This window comes from Kogia breviceps, chromosome 2 (assembly GCF_026419965.1).
Source record: "Kogia breviceps isolate mKogBre1 chromosome 2, mKogBre1 haplotype 1, whole genome shotgun sequence".
Lineage (NCBI taxonomy): Eukaryota > Metazoa > Chordata > Mammalia > Artiodactyla > Physeteridae > Kogia > Kogia breviceps.
This window is the reverse complement of record NC_081311.1, coordinates 106,858,926-106,886,766: the sequence shown is the minus strand read 5'-3', so window position 1 is coordinate 106,886,766 and position 27,841 is coordinate 106,858,926. Positions and strand designations below refer to the sequence as shown.

At 42.3% G+C, this 27,841-nt stretch overlaps 1 protein-coding gene and 1 long non-coding RNA gene across 4 annotated transcripts in view; one reads left to right on the top strand and one right to left on the bottom strand.

Annotated features, from left to right (window-relative positions):
- The window catches only part of ACMSD (aminocarboxymuconate semialdehyde decarboxylase), a 63,257-nt gene extending 39,704 nt beyond the window's left edge, over positions 1-23,553 (bottom strand). Inside the window, exons 1-4 of one of the 2 annotated variants that reach the window (XM_059053695.1) lie at positions 23,497-23,553; positions 16,607-16,651; positions 4,547-4,643; positions 636-685 (exon numbers count right to left, since the gene is read on the bottom strand). In XM_059053695.1, coding sequence (XP_058909678.1) covers positions 636-685; positions 4,547-4,643; positions 16,607-16,651; positions 23,497-23,553 — 249 coding nt within the window. Of the gene's footprint in view, positions 1-635; positions 686-4,546; positions 4,644-16,606; positions 16,652-23,496 lie in introns of those variants that run through there. The other variant, XM_059053696.1, reaches the window with a different exon arrangement.
- Positions 1-27,841, top strand: part of LOC131750781 (uncharacterized) — a 127,635-nt gene that overhangs the window by 60,622 nt on the left and 39,172 nt on the right. The window lies entirely within an intron of this gene.

The following is a 27,841-nucleotide window of genomic DNA, read 5'->3' as shown; positions in this document are numbered from 1 at the left end:
GTATTTCCATTGCTTATTAAATCATAACACGTGTGAATGTTTATTTGGTTGAGAGGGTACTTAGTGCTCCCCCAATTATGTACAAAAATGTGCTTCCACAGGCTTGCCATCATGCCTGAAACTTTTAGCACTCAAGACTTCATCACTTGGGGAAAGGCATCCAACTTTAGGAATCCTGTTTTGAATTGTATATTTCCATGCGAGAGGCAACATATTAGGCCATTGTCATCACTTCCACTGCCTCAAAATCATTATCACTTTTGAATAAGCTGGCTTGTCAATTACTGAGCCAGTCATGGTAGGAATGAGTCAGCAGACAGGTCAGTTCTGATGGAGATTAAGGTTGGGTCTAGAACTGTGCTGTCCAGTGGAAATGCAATTTGAGTCACATAGTAACCTGCAGCCATTGGCTACCATACTGGACCATGCAGGTCTAGAGCAAAGACATGACTATGAAGACCAGCCTGGGAGGGGACGGTGTGGTGTGAGAAGCTGAGGGCCCCTGCTGATCTCTAAAGGGGTGGAGAGTTGGGTGGGCAATGTTCGAGGCTTCAGGCATTTTGTCTACTTGCTAGGGAGCTGGACGCAAGTGAGCCTTCGCCCACCAAGGAGATGGATTGAGGTTTCACACTCACCCAGTAGCTAAACATGACGGGAACCGTGGAAAGGGCTTGCACGGTCACTCCTAGACACAGACACAAAGGCAAAGCTAATGAGAAGAATGGCCCGGCACTCCTACATTTCCCAGGGCCGAGGAGCCCAGCAAGTCTCCGTCCCACCGTCCTTCCTCTCTCCCCTCCCTCGCTGCTGCCCCCTGTCCCCCTTCTTGCAGGGTCTCTGTCCTAGGCTTCCCTCATCCCTCGGTGTCAGTTCTAAGGAGAGGAGTAAAGGCTGGACAGAAGTGAGATCATTCAGGAAAAACTAAAAAACAATTTTTCAAAGGTTTTTTCCAACCCTCCTTCCTGTGAAGTTTTATTTAAGCAAGATATTTCCCAATCAATTTTATTAGGGCTTTTCATCTTAGGTCATGCATGACAGTGTATTTCTCAGGCACCTTCCTGGCCCCTTTAATTCATCTCCTAAGTGAGCATGGGTAGAGTCCTACTGTCTGGAATGCCCAGAATGAGACCCTGTGTGTGGTTCCAGAATCCAGCATCCAGGATGCCTAGAGTCTCTTATCTTCACACTCTTGGAGCTGGGTTCTCAGGAGAGATGCTGCCAAAGCAGTGGTGGCTCCTCTTTCCCTCATGCCCACGTCCAACCCAACAGCAAGTCCTGTTAGCTCTACTGCAGTTCCTTTCATGTTCTCACCTCTCCCCATCCCCTGCCACTGCCTGGTCCAAGCCACCAGTATTTCCTACGTGGACTACTGCAGAAGCTTCTGAGCTGGTCTCCGACTACCACTTTTGTCCTCTTACAGTTTGTTCTACACTTGGAAGCCAAGGTAAGGGTTAAAACTTAGATCAAGTCACTCCCTTGCTCAAAACTTCCAAGCACTTTTCATCACATTCAGAGTAAAATCCAAACTTGAACACGGTCTATAAGGCTCCGTCTCTCCTGGGGGCTCACGTTGAGCTTCATAGGCCTCCTGCCTGTTCTTTGGAGTGCTTTCCTGCCCCAGGACCCTTTGCACTGCTGTTCCATCTGCCTGGAATGCCCTCCTTATGGCTCATCACAGGACAAGCTCCTTTTTACCCTAAGGTCTCCCTTCAAATGTCAGATCATCAAAGAGGCCTTCCCCAACTCCATCCACTCTCTATCCCATTGTTCTGTTCCTTTCCTTTTCTGATAACTTATTACAGTCTGTCATGACTGCGGTTGTTTATCCTGTGCCGTGCCCTACTTGAATTTCAACACCACGTAAACCTGTTTGTCCATGTTCTATCCTTAACATACCCAATATATGAATAAATAAATCATTGTTTAGTGAGGACTAGACACTACAGCGTTTGATTAGAGAGCATTGTTAAACATTGTCACAGATAGGATTTGTATTCAGTGATTAGTATACAACAGATAAATGCCATTCAATTGTAAAATCTTTACATTTACACAAATGCTTTTTCTTACATTACTGTATTTAATTTTATAGGTTAGATCACATGGCCTGCAAGTGGTGGGATGAGGCTGCTGTCCAGCCTTGCACCTTCTGTATACCCCAGTGGCCGTCACTTATCACCATATTTTATATTAACACAGTGAATTGCATTATTTATGTGTTGGTTGATTTGGATGCATGTTCTTTGGTTTCTGGGAATCAAGAGGGGAAAAAAACAAGTCTAACCCAATTAGAGCTGATTTTTTTTTTTTTAAGTGGTGTTTAACAGTTTGGCAACAGCACTGTGTTCCCCAGACTCACCTGCTGAGTAAAATGGCTAGGGGCAGGGGCAGGGGTGGGTAGAGGGGAAAGAACATTGTAAAAACAAATTCCTAGGCCCTCCTTTGGAAACTGTGACTCGGTGGATGGGCCCTGAAAAAAAGTTTTAATAAACACCCCCAGGCAATTCTCATCCTGAGGGAGGCTTCGGAAAAGTGATGGAATGAGAGAGACAGTCCTAGGTACAATTCTAGCTCTGCCATTTACTGCTGTGTGATCCCGAGCAAATCACTTCACCTCCTAATACCCCTCAGGTGGTACTAGGTACAACAATGCCTGCCACATAGAGATGTGATGAAGTAAACCAGGGACTGCATTAATATTTTTCTCCCTGTGAAGATGGCATGGCTTTCTGGAACCTTCTGTGCTGTGCCTTCATCATTTTCTTACCTCGGCAGAGGCAGTAGGATACACTTGTTAAGCACGTGGGTCCAGACTGCCTGGGTTCAAATCTCGTCTTTGCCCCCTATAAGTTGTGCCATCTTGGACAAATTGCTTAACCTCTGTTCCTCAGTTTCTTCATCTGTAAAATGGGCATAATAATAGATGCCACCTACGATGGTTGTTATAGGAATTGAGTTAATATATGTCAGGTGCTGAGAACAGTACCTGGCACAAAGAAAAATGCTCAGCAAGGGTTAGACTTGACTGTCCTCTTAAGGATAGCTGTGGAATGAAACACACAACAAAAACCAAAGGAGACACTCTTAACCTAAACTGCAGTCGTGAGCAATGGTTCTGACACCAGTCATCTGAGTCTCCTTTCCACTAGTTTTCTCCTTGAGAGGTGGGAACTGCTTGTGCTTCACGTTTAGAGTAAGACCTTGGTCTTTGCTGTCAGTCTGAGAAGCTGTTCTCTCTCAGTGCCCCTACCACCCCCATTCTAGTACAGGGGCATATGTACTATATTCTGTGGAATGGTCTACAGAAGTGCTTCAGGCTTTCCGCAAAGTTCAATTTGAATGCAATTTAGATGTACTTTTAATTATTTTTAAAAATCTATAAAGCAATAACTAGCCTAAAGTAGCTATACCAGATTCTAACATGCCAGAGACCACCTCCTTATTTGGAGGTGATATCTATTAACTTGTTTTATGCAGACCGTGCAATAAAATGTCTCCTGCCTTCTCCGTGTGTATTTTTGAACTTCTTATCCATTTGTCCTTGGTTAGGAAGGTGGTAGTTCTAAAGGACTCTTTTATTTGTGTGTATGAATTGTTTGTTTTCTGGATTAAATCTAGACCACTGATGTCAAAATTTAGGCCTGACAGTGTTGTCATTGGGAGTACCCATCACAGTCTCTGGGCAGATACCACACCACACGTGTCCAGAAGGCTGGGTTCTCTTGTTGGAGCACGTTCTCCTTGGTGGCACGGTCAACCAGGTAGTAACAAGTGAAAGCACAATGCGGCTGTCATGCCACATTTTTATTTTACTATTTTATTATGTTTTATTTTATTTTATTTTATCTTATCCCCTGCCCATCATACCATATATTAGATAGGCTTTCATAATTCTTTTAAATTATGGGGATTTGTTTGATTTTAAAATATGGGTTGAGGAATGCAAGCAGTTCTTAGAAATTGTTAGTGACTCAGCGTGGAAACAAAAATTTCCTAATTCTCCCCTTTCAAATTTCTGGATTGGTTTCATTGTAGAGTATTCTGAGATTACATGATTAACTTTTTTGTAAACTGCTCCTGTTTCCACCCCTTATGTGTCAGTGGGGACATTCTGTGTACTGTCCACCAAAAGAAACTACAGAAAGAAATCGGATCCTGAATCTGACTGACCAAGCACTTGGCATCCTTAATCTGTGAACTCTTATTTTTACTGTTTTAATTGGCTCTATAATAAGTAAATACTATGCAATTGAACTTAAAATTTTTTTAAATAATAAAATACCACTTTTATCTTTTGGATAATACAGCATTCTACTTTAAAACAGGGTATACCTTATTTCAAAAAATTTTAAATCCACACTCTAAAAACATCATTGTGGAAGGTGCCATCCCTCCCCCAGTGAAGCTGGAACAGCCTGGCCTGGAGGAAAAAAGGAGATCAGAAGTTGCCATCCCATAAATCACCTAAAGTGTTCAACAGACTTTAGCGGTAGACATGCCTCTTACATCAGATGCAAACATTGGTCGTGTTTCTCATTGGAAGTACCTGTTTGGTCCATTTCTCTAAGGCGAACTTCTGGGTCCCAGCAGTTCTCTTGGACCACTCTGAAGACCTTCCCATCTTTCAGCATCTTTGCTTCTCCCTAAGTCAGAAAACTCACATCAGCGAAAGGTGACCTAAGCTTACTTCCTTGTATGCTTTGGAATGTGGTTCTCCCCTAACCTTTTTAGGGTTTTTTTTACTTAATCCTTGAAGAAGTAGAAATCTGTTTATTTAACAGAACTCAATGTTTTGTCCTTGTGCCTCAATATTGGCTTGGATTTGAAGGGGTGTGTGCTGTGGGTGTCAGTGGCTGGACACAGAGAGAACAAGGTCATGGTCATGGCCTTTTGGGACTACACAACTGAGTATTGTGTAGGTCACCTTGCCAGAACCTCTGGCTCCAAGACCCAAGAGGATGGCCCAGCATCTGGAAGACTCTAGATTCATAACATTTTAGAATTGAAAGGACCTCTGAGATAGACCATCTAGTCCAACCCTCTTGTTTTATAGAGAAGCAATAGATGGATAGTGAGAGTAAATAATTTGTCTAGCAGAGCAGGGCCCGCTGCTGTCAACACCTGCCAGAGGAGGCAGGCCATGCAGTGAATCAGTCTAGCAGCACATATGAAATTTGGTTCTGAGCTGCGACCTCTACCAGGCATCATGCCTGCCTTGTATACTACCTTTTACTACTGAGTGCAGGGGTGGGGAGGTGCAAACTAAGTGGCTATGTGGAGCATGGCAGCAGCCTCTAAATTGGGCCTCCTATTGCTGATCCCTAAAGAAAAGGGAAAAGTTCTGATCCAGGTCCCTCACATCAGACTGCTAAGGTTCAAATCCCTATTCTGCCACTTACTGTGTGACCATGAGCAAGTTAAACAACATCTCTGAGCCTCAGTTTTCTCAGTTTTTTTTTCAATTTATAAAACAAATATTTATGTAGCACCTAAGGTGGACAATATACTTTCTCTGACTGATGTAAAACTTTAAGGATATATAGTTGAGGAAAAAAGACAAGTTAGTAATCTACCACCAAAAACTTAGGTCATAAGCATGGAGATTGGAAAGACTGTGAGAAAAGGAAGAAATTAAGGCACAGATTCCCATCCACAGAGACAAAGAACAGAGTACTTGAGCTGGCTGAGCAGAGGTTCCATAAGCCAAAGGTTATTATTATTATTTTTTGTAGATATTAATATTTTATTATTATTATTTTAAAATTTATTGATATATAGTTTGTTCTTTTTGGCTGCACCGTTTGGCATGTGGGATCTTCGTTCCCTGACCGGGGATTGAACCTATGCCCATTGCATTTGGAAGCACAGAGTCTTAACCACTGGACCACCAGGGGAGTCCCCTATTGATGTATAGTTGATTTACAATGTTGTGTTAATCTCTACTGTACAGCAAAGTGATTCAGTTATATATACATTCCTTTTCATATTCTTTTCCATTATGGTTTATCACAGGATATTGAGTATAGTTCCCAAAGTAGGACCTTGTTGTTTATCCATCCTATTTGTAATAGTTTGCATCTACTAATCCCAAACTCCTAATCCATCATCCCCCCCCGCTCCGGCAACCACAAGTCTGTTCTCTCTGTCTGTGTGTCTGTTTCTGTTTTGTAGACAAGTTCATTTCTGTCATATTTTAAATCCTACATATAAGTGATATCATATGATATTTGTCTTTCTCTCTCTGACTTACTTCACTTAGTATGATCATCTCTAGGTCCATCCATGTTGCTGCAAATGACATTATTTCATTCAGATGTTATTATTATTATGCTCTGCAGTGATATTGTATTTGGAACATCTGAATATCTTTCTCTCTCTGTTATTTAAATTTGAAGTATCCATGCTGGACTCCTTGGATGTCCTGGAGGATTTGGCATAACTGGGGCACAGCCGTCTTCTCTCGACCAGGCTTAGTTGGAGTGACAGGTCAGTGGTTGCTTTTGGGAAGAAAGAATATTCTTGGTTTTTCAGGTACCCTGCCTTCATTGCAGCCTCTTCAGCTCCACGAGGAGGTATTGCTTCCAGCTTACCACCCAGCATACAAGGCACTCATACATTGGATTTGGACTGCTTTTGGCCCAGAGAACAATATGGGTGGGACAGAGTCATGGTCAGAATCGATAATGACCACTTACTTTAAATCATTTTGGCAGATGGCACAGATTAGTTCAAACTCATCTCATTTAGCCATGGCTCCATGGTTTCTTCTGCTTTGTGACATCAAATATCTGTGGAGTCTCAGACTCTGTCCCGCTAGCTGTTCTGTCTAGAAACTTCTGAGTTTTGGCTCATTTTTAAGATAGTTATAATAATATGACTTACCTTAAAGGGATCTTGTGAGCATGAAATGGGATAATCTTTAAAAAGCACTTAGTAGAGTATTTGACACATGTTGAGTGTTAGTTATTCTTAGTATTAATGATGTATGGTTAATTAGAGACTGGGCTGTCTCCCGACATGCCCCTGCTTAAGGACACGTGACCTCTGGTGGTGCTTCAGAGCCTCAAGATTGCCCTTGGGCCCTGCGTGATGGCCGTGTAAGCATGTGGTGATCAAAGGCCTTGAGTTGTGCTTGATTTAGTTCTCTGCCCTCCTCCTCTTCCTCTTTGCTTGCACTCAGGTCTTGCTACAGCCTCCTTCTTTATCCTTCTGATCCAAGGACTAGACCTTCTCCATCTCCTTCATGGAGGAGGCCTTTAAGCGCGGCAGCCTGTGCACATCTCCCAAGCATGAGAAAGCCCTCACATCCATGTTTTCATTGCTCACAGACTGGGGAATAGGTCATTAAGCAAGTGACTTGTGTAACTATGACAGGTATCTACACCCAGGCAGAGCCGAGTCTCTGAGATCAGGACATCAGGATTGATTTGCCTCAGTTCTGGTTCTTTGCTGACAATGACAGCACCTGAACCACCTTCCTGGATTGAGGACTCTCCTGCAAGAGTACTGGTAGAGGTAGGGCCCAGCCTCCCTCTACTAAAACCCAAATACTTGCTCTCCTTGTCCCAAACTTGACGGATCAATGCTTGGTTGTGAATCAAAATCAAGTGTTGCAAAAAGACAAGAACAGTTGAGTTTATGCTGCCAGTATTGATTCCAGCAGTGGCCATGAGCTATGTCCATTGGCAGTGGTGCCAGTGGCAGTGTCCTAACTGGGCTGTACCTGTGGCATGGCCTTGGCCGTGGCTTCAGTCACCTGCACATTTGAGTGTGGTTCCCTAAGCATTCTGTAATTCTTGAGGGGCTTGAAATACTTTCAACAAATTCCTTTTCTGCTTAAACTAACCATTCTTTGTTTCTTTTGTTTGCAAGCAAGAGTGCTGATACTGATTGCACAAATAGAATATAGGGACACATCTTTTTATTTGGTGGAGAAGGGAGTGGAGAGTGGTGGTGGTAAAAGAGAAGAAGTTGAGAAACAAACTTTCATTTGGCAGTTAGAAGTTTTTTCTTTTGCTTCTTACTAGGAAAGCTTAATTACCATAAAATACCCAGTGTGGCAGAGTGCTGAAGAGCATGGTCTCTGCATTTCAATAGATAGGGGCTTAAATCTCATTAAATTACTTACTAGCAGTATAACTGGCTAAGTTAACAGCCCTTCTGAGTTTAACCTTCACTTTTTCTATCTGTAAAATGTGGACCATTTTATTTGTCATGCTTGTAGCCACCCAGCATCCTTGGAACACTTCCTATATGTGAAGATATTTTCACATTATGATTCCCCCTTCCTGAGGGGGAATTCAGAATTCACTTTCCCAGATCCCCTTGTAGCAGGGGCACTGGCATATGCTCTAGGCTCTGCCAATCAGAAGCCCCCATGTGTGACTTTGATTTGGAAGTGAGCCCTGTGAGGAAGCAGGGACTCTGCAGAATCCAGAGTCTTTTTTTTTTTTTTTTTTTTTTGCGGTACGCGGGCCTCTCACTGTTGTGGCCTCTCCCCGTTGCGAAGCACAGGCTCCGGATGCGCAGGCTCAGCGGCCACGGCTCACGGGCCCAGCTGCTCCGCGGCACGTGGGATCCTCCCGGACTGGGGCACGAACCCGTGTCCCCTGCATCAGCAGGCGGACTCTCAACCACTGCGCCACCAGGGAAGCCCCAGAGTCTTTTAATAAGGGTGTTGCCTGAGGTGTCAGACATGGCTGGAGCAGAGGCTGCAGTGCTTTGGTCTCCAATCTCAGCATCGTCAGCATGAGCTTCCTGTCTGTGACCAGGAGTGGCAGCACTCACAGCCTTGCTAGAGCAGGTCCCCGACCAGGTATTGGGCATTGTTTCTGTTAGCACAGCCTCTGAGCTTGATCTCTGGCCCTCCCAGAAAATCTGTGAGCTGCTTCTCTAATTAAACTAGCTAGAGTGGATTCTGCTGTTTGCAACTAAGAACACAGAATGATACAGAAGATTCAATAATAGAATGTTTGTAAAGAACTTAGTACAGTCCAGAGAGCTTGCTTAATGAATGATGGCCAGTTTTGTTTTCGGTTTTTTAAAAAATTTTATTTAATTTATTATTTTATACAGCAGTTCCTTATTATCTATTTTATACACATCAGTGTATTCATGTCAATCCCAATCTCCCAATTCATCACAACAACACCACCACCACCACCTGCCCCTTTCCCCCCTTGGTGTCCATACATTTGTTCTCTACATCTGCGTGTCAATTTCTGCCCTGCAAACCGGTTCATCTGTACCATTTTTCTAGGTTCCACATATATGCATTAATATACGATATTTGTTTTTCTCTTTCTGACTTACTTCACTCTGTATGACAGTCTCTAGATTCATCCAATGGCCAGATTTTACCATATACTGTCAATGGCAAGGGAGGAAATTGGGTTCCTCTGGGAGGTGCACAAGTAAGTTTTGGTTTCAGACAAAGCAGAACATGTTAAAGCAGAAATGGATCATTTCTTTAGTTCAACTCTTGCAGTTACCATTGAGTCCATGAGATGTGGTGGTATAGAGCTTAGCTGCTATAGAGCGCTTAGTGGTATAGAACTGGGAAAAGAATCCAGGTTCATGGAGCCATTTTCCACCCTGTCAGGCTGATATTTGGTAATTGGTGTCTCTTTAGTAAGCAAATGTTAATTACTATAATTTCCTAAGGAGTCCAATCTTTTTGGGGGGTTGCCCTAATTATGTTGCAGGAGAATCAGACTTACTAAACTTTTCCCTCCACACCCTTTATGCTGGATCCATGGTAAGGCAAATGAATGACAGCAACTGTCAGGGGAGCTCTTTCTCAGTGAAAATTACCACAGGGCAGCTGTGCCCCAAGAGGCTCCCAGTTCTCTTTGCTTTTTCAACCAGAATTTTGGGACCTGACAGTTATTGTAGAGAATCAATTCTTGATCCCTCTCACATGATATTTAGGAACCCTGGATCCCTGCGGGGATATAAATGGGCCTCAGAAGTCAGCACTTGCTGCTAGGGAAGGGACTGGGGGGCCGCTTAGGTTCCGTTTTTAACACTGATCCCAACATCAACCAAGCTCTTAAACTTAACTAATAATCAAGTAATTGGAGCAAGGTGCTCTAAATTATTCAACTCAGAAACAAACTCTGTTTTTTTATAAACTCTTGAAAGAAAACCAAGGGTTTTTTTTTGTTATTTTTATTTTAATTAAAGAATTCTCCAACCATCCATCGCCACCCAGATAACTCATTTCAAATATACCTCTAATGTTTTTTAAGCCAGAACATCATGGGGTAGTAGAAGTCATGATAAATACAGAGGTCAGGAAACCTGGATCCTATGTGTAAATCACTTACCCTTAAAGTCCTGCTTTATTTCCAGGGAAGCCCACTTCCAATGACTGACTGCCACGGAGAGGTAAAGGCCCCTTTTCTTTGCCCTCACCCCCCAACTTGGGACAACTCTGGAGGTTAGCTTTAGAGCTTTTTGTAGGGTCAGCTGAGGCCTCCACTGAGACTACATCACAGCTCAACATTGCCCTCTGTTTTATCCTGCTTCCTTCTTTTCCCTTTCAGTGATGTCCATTCTAAGAGCACTTCTTGATAAACCACTGCATGCTCATCTCCATCTCAGAGTCTGATTCCCAAGGAACTTCACTTCTGACACTTCTGATTCTTAAGTTCTAGTTCTAATACTATCTGCAAATGAGTTCAAATATGGCTGGTATTTCAAATGTCTGGTATTGTGTATCATTAAAAATGTATTTTATGGAATTAACCATATGATACAGCAGTCCCACTCCTGGGCATATATCCGGACAAAACTGTGATTCAAAAAGATACATGCACCCCTATATTCATAGCAGCCCTATTCACAATAGCCGAGACATGGAAACAACCTAAATGTTCATTGACAGATGAATGGATAAATAAGATGCAGTATATATATATACAAAGGAATACTACTCAGCCATAAAAAAGAATGAAATAATGCCATTTGCAGCAACACGGATGAAACTGGAGATTGTCATACTAAGTGAAGTAAGTCAGGCAGAGAAAGACAAATACCATATGATACCACTTATATGTGGAATCTAAAATATGACACAAATGAACCTATCTACAAAACAGAAACAGACTCACAGACATAGAGATCAAACTTGTGGTTTCCAAGGGGGAGGGGAGGTGGGGGAGGGATAGACTTGGAGTTTGGGGTTAGTAGATGCAAACTATTACACACAGAATAGACAGACAACAAGGAAAAAACTAGCACAGGGGGAAAAAAGAAAAAATATATTTTAAAATTCAGTATTTCATATCAGATTCCATTCTCCTCCCCCTTCCCCCAGTCCCCACTCAGACTCTCCCTCTAGACCATGCAAGCTGCCAGGCTGGTTGGGCTTGAGGGACAAAGGTGGCAGAAATGGCCCAGACACTGTCACCAGGAAGCAGCCTCTGTCCCACGTGACGAGGCTCTGAAGGGACAGCTCCACGGAGGCTCTATTACAACCACCTCAAGCTCTATTCACTCAGCCTACTGCTCTCTCCCCCAGATCTGCTTGTCTTCCCGGTGTGACTGCTTCTGTCCTTTGATATCAGCATTATCTTTCTCATCCCTTTGAGACTACATCATGTTCTCACTTCCCTCGGCTTGACATGTCAGCATCCCATCCATTTCCCAATGCCGTTAATTCTGTCTCCAGAATGGACGCTGCAAGGGTCCACTTCTCTCCATCTCCACTGCTCCAGCTCTGGTCCCAAGCCCCATACTCTCTCACCTGAATGACTGACTGCTCCAGCCTCCAGCCTCCAACCTCATCTCTTGCTGCTTTCACTCTTGCTCCCCTCCAACCCAGTCTCCACAGAGCAGCCAAGTAAACTCTTAAAACCCTAAATCAGATCTCGCTACCTCCGCCACTTACCCTTCATCATCCAACCCCTGCCTACCTCCACAGCTTCATTCCACGCCTACACCTTTATAAGTAGGCTCTTTATTAACTCTTTTCAGAATATTCCAAGTATGCTGTTTGTTTTCTGTTTGGAACCTGATTGACTTAGCTAAAAAATATGTACATAAACATATTAAATTATACTATGTCCTTTTTAATAGGTGCATGTATGTATAAGTAAAATCATAGGAAAAGGTCTGGAAAGATAGCCACCAAACTGTTAATAGGAATTACTTTTGAGGATGGGGAGGGCTGATCCAAGGGAACTGTAGCTTTATCTTCAATAGCTTAAATTTAAAAAGGAGAATTTATTTGACAGCCTTATCTTTTTAAAGTACATTAAATCAAGAAAGGTTTCATTTGATTTTGTCCTTTTTTGTATGAATGTTATATTTGCATTGCAAATGGGACTCTTTCTCAGTTCATGTAGTTAATTCATATAATAAATGCACGTAAAAAGAGAAAAATAAAAGGAGAATTTATTCAGATTCTACATATGTAATGGAAAGTTAAGCTTAAAAATAAAAACATGAAATGAGGATATTGGACTAGATGAATGGCTTTCAATCGATTTTGGCTGCGACCCCACATTAAAAAATATATTTTCCATTGTGACCCACTACATCTGTATATATCTATTGGGGTTGGCCAAGAAGTTCGTTCAGGTAAGATGTTACAGAAGGCGAATGAACTTTTTGGCCATCCCAAGATTTATACAGATACAAACTGAGACAAAAGTTTGATGAAACAACACTTACTCTTACCATGAACAATACATTCTGCTATTTTCTTTTGTAATCTGTTTTATTTTTAAAGCTGTCCTAACCCACTGAATTGATATTATGACTCACTGTTGGGTTGCAGCCCATATTTTCAAACACTGGACTAGATGCTCCCTAGCCCTACAGGACTATGATTCTTTATCTTCATGAGAACTGCCCCCTGCCTTGGCCTTCCCACCCCCTTGAATTCCCTTACTATTTGTTTTCTCTTTTGCTCAGCACAAAATTGTCACTATCTGTATGTTCTTTATTCATTTGAGTGTCTTCCTGGCTCCGCAGTGAGAGGGAAATCATTTTTTAGAGCAGGAACATGATGATTGAAGATCACACAGAATAGTGTGTCTGAAAATGCTAAGTGTGATGGAAATGGCGTGTGTGTGTCTTTGTATTTCAAGGGCCTGAAGAACACTCAGTCCATGTTTCTAGATGCTGCTGACCCATGAATTTGAACTAGGTCCTGTGTCTGGCCTCCTTTGAACGCTGTTGGGTGTTCCTGCCATCAGCACTCAATTCTGCTGCCACCCCATGAGGCTCCTGAGAGGAGGCCTTACATACTTCTATGAATCTTCAACCAAATTATAAATACTCAACCCAAGGACAAATGTTGTTTTTCAGTTCTGAACAAGGCTTTACCATGGCAGACAAATACCCCTTGGTTCATTCCAAAAGCATCGAGAAACCAAAGGTTAAGAAGAGAAACAAATAGGGCAGACCAGAGAAGTGTATTGGAAAGACCTTTCAGAAAACAGGAATCTCTGAGGTAAATCATTCATGGGGGACAGAAAAGATTTGTTCACCAAAGGGATACAGGAGAATGAAAAGAAATTTCAACCCCAAAGTGCTAGATTTTCTCATTGCTCTTAGCTGAATTTGCATATTTGTATATATTTGCGTGTTGTTTTCCAGTGACTGTGATCTCTGACCACTGTAATTAGGTAAAAACCAATTTGGTTCTGTTTTGGTTTGCTTTGTTTTGTTTTTGAAACAGAGGAAAGGAAAGTGTCACTGGCTTTTTTTTAATAAGACTACTGTTATATCCAGTTTTGCTGGAAATATCAGGTAATAGATTTGACTGGAAATATTTTCATTCTTGGATTTCTTTTTGTTTGTTCTGTTTTTTTTTTTTTTTTTTTATGAGATTTGCTGTTAAGTTTTTGCAGTCTCTTTGACACAGAAACAAGATGAAATGAAGGCCATTCAAATCCAGTGTCAAGGTTACAAACTGCAGCCTGGGACAGGGAGTAAAAAAAAAAAAAAAAATATTACAGGCTGCCCATCCCTGCACTTGGGGCTTCCTAGTAGCCTTATCATCATCTCCACTCGGCTTGTCTTCTCTTTTGGGGAGACTTGAGGCCAGCTTAGATCATCAGCTCCCAGGCTAGGAACTGACACTTTTCATGGGAGAAGTGCAGCCCAGTGTCTAAATTGGCACTTAGTGGGTGGCCTTTGATGAAGGTGAAAATGGGCTGCTCCAGAGATTCTGATGTTTAAAAAACTCTTTAATGGGCAGAGGACGCCGGGAGCAGTTCTCCTTGTGCCATGTGTGAGAGAGTCCCCAGGACACCTGCCTATGAATGAAATTGCTGGATTGAAAAGAATTTCTTCACATGGCTTCTGAAGATGTGACCATTACGGTTCGCCTCATTCGTTCATTTCAGCATCGCAATTTCAGACCTGTAGTATATTATGGAGTTCATTTGGGCCAAACTGTAAAGGAATTTATAGTATTTCTAAAGCAAGTTTGATTACTATGTGTATTGACGTGTTTCTCCCTGGGTTTGTCCTGTGTGGGACTCTCTGCGCTTCCTGGACTTGGGTGGCTATTTCTTTTCCCATGTTAGATATTCCTTTGAGGACCAGCCTTCCACCACCATTCTGAAATTATAAATATGATAAACTAAAGATTGTTCATCAAGCACATAAATCAAAGACAAATGAACTTGTGTTGAGTTTGGAAGATGATGACAGACTCCTGTTAAAAGAAGACAGCACCCTGAAAGCCGCTGGAATCACCAATGAAACTGAAATTGCATTCTTCTGTGAAGAGGACTGTAAGAACTACAAAGCTAATCTTCTTTCATCCTGGTGAAAACTTCACAGGGCTTCCTTTTTGCATACTTGTATTGAGCTCTTTATTCCACTAGTGAGTTTTTTAAATTGACAAATAAACTTAAAATAAAAAAAAAACCAAAAACAAACAAAAAAAACTGCTTTAATGATTTCCCACTGCCTTCAGGATCAAGTACAAAGGCCTAAACCCATCCTCCAAGGCCCCGTCTGATGAGGCTTCTGCCTACCTCTCCAGCTTCTTCCCACCACTTTGTGCCCCAAACTCTTACCCGCCTCTGTCCATCCTCCACAGATCAGACAAGGTGACCTTTTTCAGCTGCTAAGACCCTCCGAAGAATTTGCATTACATTGAGAATAAAACCCGGCTTGCTTAGCACGTGCTACAAGTCCCTCCATGATCTGGCCCCTGCCTACCTGGTTTCCTTCCATCTCCCCCTTTCACCACATCTCAGCCAAACTGCCCTCCTTCCTGTTCCTTGAACACAGCTCCTCCTCATATGGTGGGCTTTGCAACTGGTATTCCCTCAGCCAGGGATGCTCTTCCAGGCTTTTCCTTCTCATCCTCCAAGTCTTTGCTAGCTCCCCGACCAGCCAGCCCAGATGCATCTCCCCAGTCATTCCCTGTTCGAGCACTGTTTTTTTTTTTATTTCATTCTCTGAAGTGATCACGTTTGTTTCTCTCCCCCTAGAATTTCAGCACCACAAGGGCAAGGAGTATGTCTGTCTTGTTCACAAGCGTATTCCATGTGTCTAGACTGGTGGGCCTGGCATCAGATAAGTGTCGGTAAAAACTCAGATTGCTGGCCCTGTCCTCAGCATTCCTGATTTGGTAGGTCTGAGGTGAGGCCCAAGAATTTGCCTGTCTCCCAGGTCCCCAGGTGAAATTGAACTTGCTGGTCCACAGACCACACTTTGAGAAATGCTGCTACCAGCCCAAGCCAAATGCTTGAGTTCTAGGCTTACGTATGTTTGATATCTCCAGGCCTTTGCTCCCTGTCTTTGCTTTCTAGTTTCCTTTATTCCTTGGGCAAGCCTTCACCTCTGCTTCCACACCCAGGATGCATCACTTCTTCCAGGAGGCTTTCTCCAGTCCTTGGTACCCAAGTCTACATCCTCCAGTACCTGGTGCAAAAGCTGTCCTCACCTCATCACAGTGCATTGAGTTACCCCTGCACGTGGTCTTCCCACACCACCAGTCCTCCAGGACCTGCCTTAGTCATGTCTGTGCTCCACTGGGAGCTCAGGGGGGTTCCCCGTGCACTCCACAAGGGCATGTGACGCCTCTGAAGATGAAGTCAGGCCTGACCTCTGTGAAGCTCTAGATTTGCAGCTCTCTCTCAGGCTTCGTTACTGGCTGAATGCTTTGCCCCAAGCCTTCTTCCTCTCGCTCTTTTCTCTGACCAAATTCAACCCTTTCTAACAGTGGCTTCTTCTCCCTTTTGCCTCCAGTGTTTAATATCTCAGCCTGTGCGCAAACCTAAACTGTTCCATTTATTTGGTCAGCTGTAATATAATGTCATAACTGTGGAGAGGGCCAGGTCGCTTCCTTGACACAGAGCAATGCTAAAATTGGTTCTAGGGAAAAAAAAAAAAAAATAGGGAGACAGAGACATTTCTTAATGGCTTGTCCAATTCCAATTTTATCTTCCTAAATGCTGTTCTTTGACGTTATCCCCATTTTTGCAAATAATTTTGAGAAACCTCAGTGCTGTCCCCTTGCCTACTATAAAGTCGATTGGAGGGCAGAAGAGTTGGGGGTTCCTAGAGGCCCGCCTGCTGGGAGGTTTCAGACTCTGTGGGTCTGAGGCACACTCGTGCTTTGGGAGAAACTCACCTTGCCGTGGTGTTGGAGCTGCACCCAGCCTCCGTAACCGAATCTCTGTGTGGAAGAGGAAGCACAGTTAGACTGAAAGGTCAAAGCAGAGAGGACTGCAGTAAAGGCGCATCCCTGGGACAGAGTATCCCAAGCTCTATCCTTTCAAGCAACACTTTCCCATTTTTCCCCACACCCATGATCACTTATTCAATATTTATATTCAAATCAATGTTTTTCCTGAAATGTATTCATTCAGGAAGAAAATTCTCTTATCATAGAAATGCTAGTTTCACCTTTTCTCCTAATGCAGGTTGTAATTTTAAAATAAGGATGCACATTAAAAAATATTTGTGTATCACCTAAAATCCTTTCCAGGCCACTAGGAGTACAGACCTTAGGGAGCACTCTTTAGGAAATACCATCTTAGAACATTAACCCTGTGCTTCAAACTGTGGTTTGCAATCTGTGAGTAGATGATGAAATCAGTTTAGTGGTTAATGACCCAGATGTTCTAAAAACGTGAAATAGTATGGGTAACAGATAAGGCTGGTGTCCTACCCATATTCCTTCTCTGTAGTGCTTCTGTGCACACCAGCTCTCCTTCAACTAAAAGCAGTCGCATTTCTTTGACAGGATTTTCCCTTTTGCCATTGGCGCCAACTTTGATTAGGCCCTTCTAGAAGATCAGAAGTACCAGGAAATTCGTGGTGCTAATTTCCACCCCCAAATCCCTCAATCAACGACTGAGGGCATTTGTATATAAACTGCACACACTGGTTTCCTCACCTCCTCCGGCAGGATGACTCTGAGGTGAGGCACACATTCTACACTTTCACTGGCTGCCTTGCTTTCCCTGTCTCATTTCCCCACTCTACTGGTGTTTCCTGGCATCACCTCCAGGGTAAACTGTTGGCATTTGAATCCGTATCTCAGGGTCTGCTTCTTGGAAAACCCAAGCTGAGATAGTAATGCAATGGAATGGAATGGAATGAAATAGGATAGGATAGGATAGGATAGGACAGGAAAGCATAGCATAGCATAGCATAGCATAGCATAGCATAGCATAGCATAGCATAGAACAAATATATTAGAATGGCTTCTGTGTAGTATTAGTTTCATGAAACTCTTGTTTCCATTAAAGATATAAATGTTTGTACCGAGTCACAGTATGAAATATATTTCTTCTTGGGGATCATGAATAAAAATATTTGAAAGACTCTGCCTGAGAACATAGGCATATATGACTCATGTAACTATAGGTTTTAAAATCTCATTCTCTTCATTCATTCATTTGTCAAACCCTCATGGAGTCCCACCATGACCAGCCTTTCTAGGGCAGAGAAAATAAAAGTGAAGGACAGTTGCAGCCTGTGTGGAGCACAGTCTTGAGAGGGCGAGGCCGGGGTGGGTGGGTAATTGAAGAGCTCTACCGTGTGTGAGGCACGCTGTGATAGAGTGACATACAGGTTCCCCGGGAGGAGGGGGGGAGGGTACTGACGCACAACGTGGGCCAGGCGGTGTCATGGGAGGGAGGCTGGAAAGGTTACCTGGGGTCAGATTGGAGAGGTGCTTCCAGTGTTTAGCATTTCCATGCTCCAGAGCAATGGCTCTCAAAGTGTGAAGTTAGGGGGAGGGCGTGGAGGCCAGAGACCACAGTGTAAAGGGCTCATGGACAGCTCTTGTCAGCAACAATGGGTAGAGGTAGTGAAGCTAAATATTGTGCAACTCCTCGCTTGTTGTGGTTGGATGAGACCAGGTGACCGTGGTTTGGCTGTCATGTCACGGTACAGGGACGTTGTCTTGAGGGGGCCAGGTTTTGGCAGGTCCCTCTTCCTGGCTTCCCTCTCACCTGCAGACTCAGAGGGGAGGTCTGGGCCTGCAGCACAGGCGTGTTTGTGTGTCTCTATGTCCGTCCCTGCATTCTGCCCCGGTAGACTTAAGATTTGGTCAGTTCTTTACCAGCCTTGTTCTACCTGGGCAGAAGGTCTGTTCTTGAATTTCAGCTCCAAATTGTCACATTAGCTCTGGAAGTCCATCTGCTTCCTCCCAGGTGACACTGGAGGACCTGGCTTAGTAGGCTGGTCACGCAGTGGAACCTGTCCATCAGGGACCCCAGTTTCTCCTTTGTTGGTGCCCTCCCACCCCTTCATGCATTCAGTACCCTTGTGCTTTCCCCCTCTCTTCTCCTGGATAAAGCTGCCCAGGGTACATGTCGGGGGAAGGGGTGAAATGGCCTCAATCAGTTACACTTTAGAGTAAACCGAAATGCTCTCTTGAACCGGAAATTTACCACTGAAATCTTACTTTACTGTAAAAAGAAAGATTTTATTTCCTTCTTTCCTTCCCACCTTCTTTCTTTCCTTCCTTCCTTCCTCTGTTCCTTCCTCACTTTCTTTCTTTCTTTTTCTTAATTCCCTATGGAATGTTAACCCATAAGTTAGCTCCTGAGAGAAGTACTGCCCTGGGGAAAGGCAGAGAGGCAGGGTGGGGCAGAATGGAGGGATCTGATCACACACAACAGTCTGCCTACAAGATACTTTCTTGGAGTAACTTAACATCTTGAAGCCGTTGTTTTCTTATGTGTGAAATGAGGCTCACCGCAGTCGCGGTGACATAAGCTTTTGTGGGAATTGACTGAAACAATTCGGACAAAGCTATGGACACCAGACCTGGCTTACAGAAAGGGCTTCATCAGTGCTAACCGTGATAATGGTGCTGACAGTGGTGGAAGCAGAGGCGGTGGTGGCAGTAGTGGTGATGATGAGGGTGATGTGACGGTGGTAGGGTTGGTGGCGATAGTAATGGCAGTGGTGGAGGCTATGACATGGTAGTGGTGATGGTTGTGGTAGTGAGTTTGGTGACAGTGGTGGTACCAATGATGGTGATGGTAGTGGTGGCAGGCAGTAATGGCCGTGGGGGTGGCATGGTAGTGACAGCCTCTTCCATCCTGAGGGCGTGAAATAAGGTGTACGCTGGGAGCAGACACTAAGGAGTGCTGTGAAGAAAGGAGCGCTTTGTCACTCTGTGTTCCTCCCTTCCCTGTCTTGGAAAGCACTTGGAACGCTTTGGAACACCTTGTACTTGCCCTGAGACTTTACAAAGACCAAACCTATTGGGGGAAACTTTATTCTGCTCCAAAACTGGCCTCCACACAATCCCCAGTCTCTCATCCTAGATTGAACCAAGCCTGGGGTCTGACATTTTTGACCCTCGGAGTAGTTTTTTGCCAGAGCGTATGCCAGGAGGCATTTACCATCTGAAAATGTTTGACAGTGACCGGTGTCCCATAGACATTTATGGGCACGACAAATAAAAAAAATATTAAAAATTCAAGAGAATTCAGTTCTATCTACAAGAGTTGTGTTTCTGAAATGGGTATATGTGAATCAGAGGTTGATGAGCTGAATGACATTTTTAATGTCTTGGGGACCTCACACTCATGAGGTGAATAATGAACCTCCTGGGTGATGAAACCAGATATCTGTTTCCTCAGAGGAGTTGTTTAAAAGTCAAATTATGTCTGGGATTTTGTCTCCTAAAACCTTACAGCAATCAAGTGCAATTAAATCATCACTAATGAAAGAAGATGTAAATATTTAATATTTTTCCTAACGGCTGGAATTTTGGGACCCCATTTAAAATTAGAAGAATCTTTGCAAACCCTACTGTTGGACACCTAGTAGGTGGGCAATGAAGTCTTGCTGAAGGAAAAAGTTGAAACCTTATTAGCATCCTTGTTGTTATGAATAATCTCATTGTGGATCAATCTGAAACAACTTTCACCCTGGTTTCTTGGGCCAGAGTGTGGATCCTGATTCATCAGGAACAATGTAATCAAGTGCACCCTGAATCTACTGTCTTTCTACCTCAGATAGATTTTCCCCCATAAGGATCTTAACTCTAACACTGACTACAATCATTATTAGCAAGTGAAAATGAAAAAATTTCTCAAATCCCAGTCCTTTGTAATCATTAGTTAATCACCAACCCAGGCATGTTGATTCTGCTTTTCTATTTCTTCACTACATAAGGAGGTCAAGGTTTTTGAAGTGTGTCTATTAATATTTAACAAGAAAAGGCAGGTTTGAAAAGAGATATCAGTTCTTCCAAAGGGGCTTCATCTTCCAAAATAAAAACTAGGACTGGCTTATTCTTTTCATTTTCTTTAATTGGGAAGTTTGAAAAAATGGTAAGAAAAGATCGGAGATTGATGTTTTGAAATAATATTTTACCTACTAAGAAACGATTTGAAGACAAAGGAAATTCTGCTAGAAGTATCGAACTCTATGAACAGCAAGGACTATCTGCTATCCACTAATGTCACTTTAATAGTCTGATCATATAGACTGGAAATAAGGAAAGAGAGAGAGAGAGAAGGAACCCAGCACCATTTAGATGTATTTTTATTTATCTCCCTCCTCCCAGTTTGAAAACACAAACTGTTTTCTGCGAATTGTTTCATCACTGACTTGCCTGCAGTCCAACGGAAACTTCCAGTGCATAGCAGGTCACATTGCTTGACTGCTGTGAGGAAGCCCTCAGTGGGTTGACATGAGTGTGGAGAGTTGGGGAGCGGGCTGGTGTCTAGCAGAGGGTAGCAGGGGCATCCCCCTCCCCATGATGTGCTCCTGGGCAGCTCTCGGAAGGTAGGTGTGGGTGTAGAGCTATGGAGGGGCCACGATAGCTCCACGAAGCTCTGGGATTCTAGGCTCATTTTTGAGTCTCAGGGGCCTCATTTGTCCAGCAGGGCTAATGATAGAAATCTTATCTGAAACTCACAAGATTTTATGTGAATCAAATTACATGTATATATTGCTCTCTGGAAGTGTAAGAGTATTATGATTATTATTACTACCATCAGCAGCAGCATCATCATCAAGGATATCCGTTATCGAAACAAAAACAGACTCACAGACATAGAGAACAGGCTTGTGGTTGCCAAGGGGGAGGGGAGGTAGGGAAGGGAAGGATTGGGAGTATGGGATTAGCAGAGGCAAACTATTACATATAGGGTGGATAAACCACAAGGTCCTACTGTATAGCACAGGGAACTATATTCAATATCTGGTGACAAACCATAATGGAAAAGAATATGAAAAAGAATATATATGTTTTATATATATATACTCAGTTGTATACGTATAACTGAGTCATTTGCTGTACAGAAGAAATTAACACAACATTGTAAATCAACTATCCTTCAATAAAATTTTTTTAAAAAAGTATATCAGTTATCTGCTTGCAGGGTGTGAGACTGCTTGATAAAAGCCTGGTTTATGGGTACAAAATTCCCCTCCCCTCTTTTCAGGAATAATTAGAAGATAGGAGGGCATAACTAGAAGGTAGGAGGGCATAACTAGAAGATAGGAAGGCATAACTAGAAGATAAGAAGGCATAACATAAAGAGCCAGCAGAACTTGTGCATGGGGAATCTCCAGGGCACACAGCTGTGGCTATAGCCTCCCCATGCTCTGCATCCTTGAGCTTCTGGAGCAGTTTTTATTTGTTTGTTTGTTTTGTTTTGTTTTTTTGGAGCAGTTTTAACAATGCCTTCAGGGCCCTGCATTAGGTGGGGCGGCTAGAAATTGTCAGCTCTTGGTGACCAGTTCTCAGCTCAAAGTGGAGGCAGGCTTGGGAGGTAGGGTTATAGCACAGGATACTAGGTAGAATGTTTTGGGTATTCATCACTAACATTGTGAAGGGGTATCTACACTTTAATAAAATATGATGAGGATGACGGCATTCAGAACAGCAAGTTCCCATGTAGGCACTTAGGCTCCTTTTGGAGGGGTTAGTTCTTACCATGAACTATAATAGGAAAACCTTTCAAAGATGGTTTAGCATCACTTGTATTTTCTGATCTACAATGTCCACTGTCCATCTTACCTAAAATACCAGTGGACAAAGAAACACTTAAGAAGACCATTCTTCCAAGAGACAAGTATGAGAAGAAAATCGTTTCATCTACCTGCACAATGAAACAGTGAACCACATTTTAATTAGAGTTTGGGTTCATTCATTTTTCCTCACTTGGGATAAAAAAGATGAAACACTATGAGTAGTGTATAAGTACTAGAGAAGGCTGAAGATTGGGTAAAATCTGATACTTAGCCCGAACAAAACTTTTAAAAATTTCTTTAAAAACAAAACAAACAAAAACAAAACAATTTTAAATTTCTTTCATTTTCCCCACCTTCCTGTTTTAGTATTCATTTAAAAGTTCTTAATGACAAAAGGAAATTTCCATCTTTTGAGAAACACAGAGAAGAGTCTTGAGAGACATTCACTGTGCAAACGTTTCATGTCATTTCCTCTAGGTTTTTTTTTTTTTTTTTTGATGTTCCTACTCTGTACTTCATAACAAGGATTTACATCTTAAAGAACATCAAAAAGGACTGGTTTCAGAGTGTCTTAAAATAGACTAAGAAAAAATTCCACAGAGCTATCATTTGGTGCTTCTAAAACTTATTTTAAACATTTTAGAAAGGAGATATGTTTTAGAAGTAATGAGAACCTATCACATTCTGTTTTTTAATAGTCTCTTACTTGAAACTGTAATTATCACCTATCTCCCCAGCAGCTGAATATGTGACTTAAATGGAAGTAAACCTGCTTGACTTATACTGTCCAGAAGTTTTAAAGAGTGCTTCATTTGAGGGGAAAAGGGATTTTGCGAGAACACTTACTTCTTTTTATCAATGTTCTTTCAAAATAAATATGAAGTCATTTTAAAAAACTAGGAAATCAGAATAACTTAATAACTCAATAACTACCAAATAACTTAAAATCACTCCTAAAGCAGAGAAACTTAACATCTAATTCCCAAAAGAAGACATCATTCTATAGTAGAGGCATTGAGAAATGCTGGAGAAGTTCTAGAAATAATTCAGCAAATTAATCACCATTACCTTCTTTAGATCTGGCCATTCTTTTGGTAGAATATGACTGTGGATGTCAATTTTCATCTCCACGGGATCAGAGGAGACGCATGTAAAGAAAGAAGTTTTGGGCTTCCCTGGTGGCGCAGTGGTTGAGAATCCGCCTGCCGATGCAGGAGACACGGGTTCGTGCCCTGGTCCGGGAAGATCCCACATGCCGCGGAGCAACTGAGCCCGTGAGCCATGGCCGCTGAGCCTGCGTGTCCGGAGCCTGTGCTCCGCAACGGGAGAGGCCACAACAGTGAGAGGCCCGCATACCGCAAAAAAAAAAAAAAAAAAAAAGAAAGAAGTTTTGATATGAAGAGGTCTTCATGAAAACCATGGAGTAATTGATTTACCTCATCCTTACTGCTGCCTTTAGGCACCACTCAGGATGCCTGCTCAGCCAGTAGAGATCCATTGGAGCTGCCTTCTTAAAGTCCACAGTTCTGTTTTTCTGTCGACTTGGCTTTGGGTCAACAACTCTTTGGTAATCAGGACTCTGGGCACAAAATTTAAAAAAAGAAAACAAACAAAAAAACTGTACTAAACCCCATGAGGTCAAATGTACTGCAGGCTGCTTTTGTTTGTTTTGGTTTTTTTTGCGTTACGCGGGCCTATCACTGCTGTGGCCTCTCCCGTTGTGGAGCACAGGCTCCGGAAGCGCAGGCTCAGCGGCCATGGCTCACGGGCCCAGCCGCTCCACGGCATGTGGGATCTTCCCGGACTGGGGCACGAACCTGTGTCCCCTGCATCAGCAGGCGGACTCTCAACCACTGCACCACCAGGGAAGCCCTGCAGGCTGCTTTTGAGTTACAGCAGGTCAAAAATGGACTAATCTTTGTTTTTGAATATTTTAATTTTTATCAAGATATACATAGTTAAAAATCAAATATCAGAAGAATTTTAAAGAAAATAATAGATCCCTGACTCATCTGTTCTTATTCTTGGTTTCATTCCCCAGAAGAAACCAACTGTAATGCTTTTGCTTTTTGTACGGTAGTTACCTCTAGGTCTTTAAACAATACTTAGCAATTGTTCATGAAAATCTAGCATGTTGAAACGTGTGGAGGAAGTTTCATCTTGACTTTTAAATCATAGAAAGAACCCATACTTGGTATATGTTATTTCCTCCATTGCCTTTTCTTTCATTTGTTCATTCATGCATTTGACAAACTTTTATTGAGAACTACTATGTGCTGAGAATATAAGGTTGAATGAGAGATAAAATGATATGTACACTGATATAGGTATTTGTACGTAGGGAGAAGTAGAGGGTTGTCAGAGCAGTTTGGGGAGGGCTTCCACTGGAGCATAAAGGGAGGCTTATGGTCATGCTTCCAAAGAGAGCCTGGAGCAAAGCCGCCCTTTATTGTTCTGTGTTTGTCCTTTCCTATTCCTGGAAAGCTTAAAATGTTCAGGGGACCTAAGGACCCTGGCAAAACCTTGAACCTGCTTTGGAATGCTTCCATCAGCTCAGTCTCCATAATGAAGGGACTAGGTAGTTTAAAAAAAACCACCTTCCTACTATTCAACTAGAATCTGGATAAATTTTAACAAACATTCTTTTCAACTAGATTCTGGATAAATTATAACAAACATATATTTAAATGCTTGCTCAGCTTGAAAGAAAATACAGGAAATCCTCAAGATCATCTTTGTAAAAAGTTTAATGAGCTTAAGCAAATGAATGAGGCTTAAAATAACATGGAGGCACATGCCAGTACTCAGAGTAAGTGTAAGCAGTTTTAAAGCACTTTCTATGGTCTAGGCACTGTTTCAAGCATTTTACTCAATTCATTTATTCTTGATAACATTCCTATAAGAGGAACTATTACCAATATTCATTTGATAGGAGAGGAAACTGAAGCACAGAGAAGTTAGGTAACTTGTCCATAGTCACACAATAGTGAGTGTGTAAGTAAATAAGCCAGGTAATGTGGATTCAGAACCCTGGAGCTTTGAAAATTAATATCCTAGAGGGAAGTGGGAGATCATACCATAGGCTTGTATGAAGTTGAGACTCCTTCATTAATGAATTGGAAGAGACACTTGCATGGAGATGCAAGGGGATTGAGCGTATATAAGAGTATATAAGGGTGTCACAAAGTACAAAGGGTAGATTAAGAAAGTCTAAAAGGAGTCTAATTGGAGTGCTAAAAGAAGAGAGAGAAGTTGGAGGAGAGATATTCCAATAGATAATAGCTAGGAATCAAAACCTATATCTAGAAGGATTAAGAAAAAGAACTCCCTTTCTAGAAACTTTCCAGTAAAACTACAGAACACCAATAATATAGATCCTATAGGGCTTCCCTGGTGGCGCAGTGGTTGAGTCTGCCTGCCGATGTAGGGGACATGGGTTCATTCCGCGGCCCAGGAAGATCCCACATGCCATGGAGTGGCTAGGCCCATGAGCCATGGCCACTGAGCCTGCGCGTCTGGAGCCTGTGCTCCGCAACGGGAGAGGCCACAACAACGAGAGGCCAGCGTACCGCAAAAAAAAAAAAAGAAAAAAAAACATTGTAAAAAAAAAAAGATCCTATAAACTTCTAGAGAGAAAAAGAGAATGCCTTCAAATCTCGGCAATTAGACTGACAGCCAACTTCTCACAGCAATGATGGTAGTCATAGGACAATAGAATAATATGTTCAAAAAGCTAATAGTCAACCTGGAACTGTATACCTTGTAAAATTTTATTTTAACAGTGAAGAAGAAGTAAAGAAATTTGCAGATAAAAACTGAGTTTCCTACCAACAGAACTCACTTAAGGAATTTCTAATGATATACTCCAGAAAGGAGGAAAAATGGCCCCAGGAAAAAATTGTCTGAAATGTAAAATGAGTGGGGAGTAAAGAAACTGGTAATCTTATAAGTACATTTAAATAATATTTTAAATAATAATAATAGTGATGATGATGATGATGCCTATTTTACAGAGTTAAGGCACTAGCAAAAGGTTGTCCAGCTATATTCTTTTTTTTTTTTAATGAATTTATTTAGTTATTTATTTTTGTCTGAGCTGGGTCTTTGTTGCTGTGCGTGGGCTTTCTTTAGTTGCAGCGAGCGGGGGCTACTCTTTGTTGCGGTGCCCCAAGGGCTTCTTATTGCTGTGGCTTCTCTTGTTGCAGAGCACAGGATCTAGGCACCGCAGGCTTCAGTAGTTGTGGCACGTGGGCTTCAGTAGTTGTGGCTCGCAGGCTCTAAAGCACAGACTCAGTAGTTGTGGTGCATGGGCTTAGTTGCTCCACAGCATGTGGGGTCTTCCCAGACCAGGGCTCAAACCCGTGTCCCCGGCATTGGCAGGTGGATTCTTAACCACTGTGCTGCCAGGAAAGCCCTGTCCAGCTATATTCTTGGTTTTTCTCTCCAAAGCATGCCCTCCTAACAGTGAATCTCCTAATTTCAACATCTTTTTGCAATCTTGATAAGCTGAGAGTTTCCTAAATCATCAAGTCCTGGTTCCTTTTCTCTTACCAGATTTTTGATCTTTTTCCTCTTGCATTTGACTATAAACATGCACCACAACAAAGAGTAGCCCCTGCTTGCCACAACTAGAGAAAGCCCACACACAGCAATGAAGACCCAATGCAGCAAAAAAAAATATCAAAAAAAAAAAAATCAATTCAGAGGAAGGCAATAAAGGAAAAAAGAAACATAGAAAATATAGGCAAATAGCACAAAATGAAATGGCAGAAATAACAACATCCAACCATGTGTTGTTTATAGGAAATGTGTTTAAGCTATAAGTATACAGAAAGTTTGAAAGTAAAAAGGTAAGAGGAATTAAAAGAAGCAAATCCTAACCAAAGGAAGGTGATGATAGCTGTTTATCATAAACAGGGTAATTCAAATAAAAGAGACTATAAAACAAAAAGCATTATTAGAGCAAAAGAGGATCACTATATAATAATAAAAGGTTCAACTGACTACAAAACCATAGTAATTCTAAGTTGGTATAACAAATGACCTCAAAATATAAAATGCACACACACACATACGTATTTGACAAATCTTTTAACATAGGTCTCTCACTTATTGATAGGTCAGTCAAATAAAAATTATCTGCAGTGAGCTCCAGAGGACGGCCCCAGTGCTAGGGAACCACCAGAGAACGTCAAAACCATTCCACAAGAGAAAGAGATCCTTTTAAGCACCAGCCTGCCCACAGAGCTGTAAGCCATTTTACTACCTGGTCGGTCAGGTAACAATTTATCTATAACCCTAACATTTAATCTTTCTCCTTGCTTCGACTCTGCCAATCAAAGAGATCAATCTTAAGGAGAAGCAGAAATGCCAGTTGGGGAAGGAGAAGAAAGGACCATGTGCCCACCTTTAG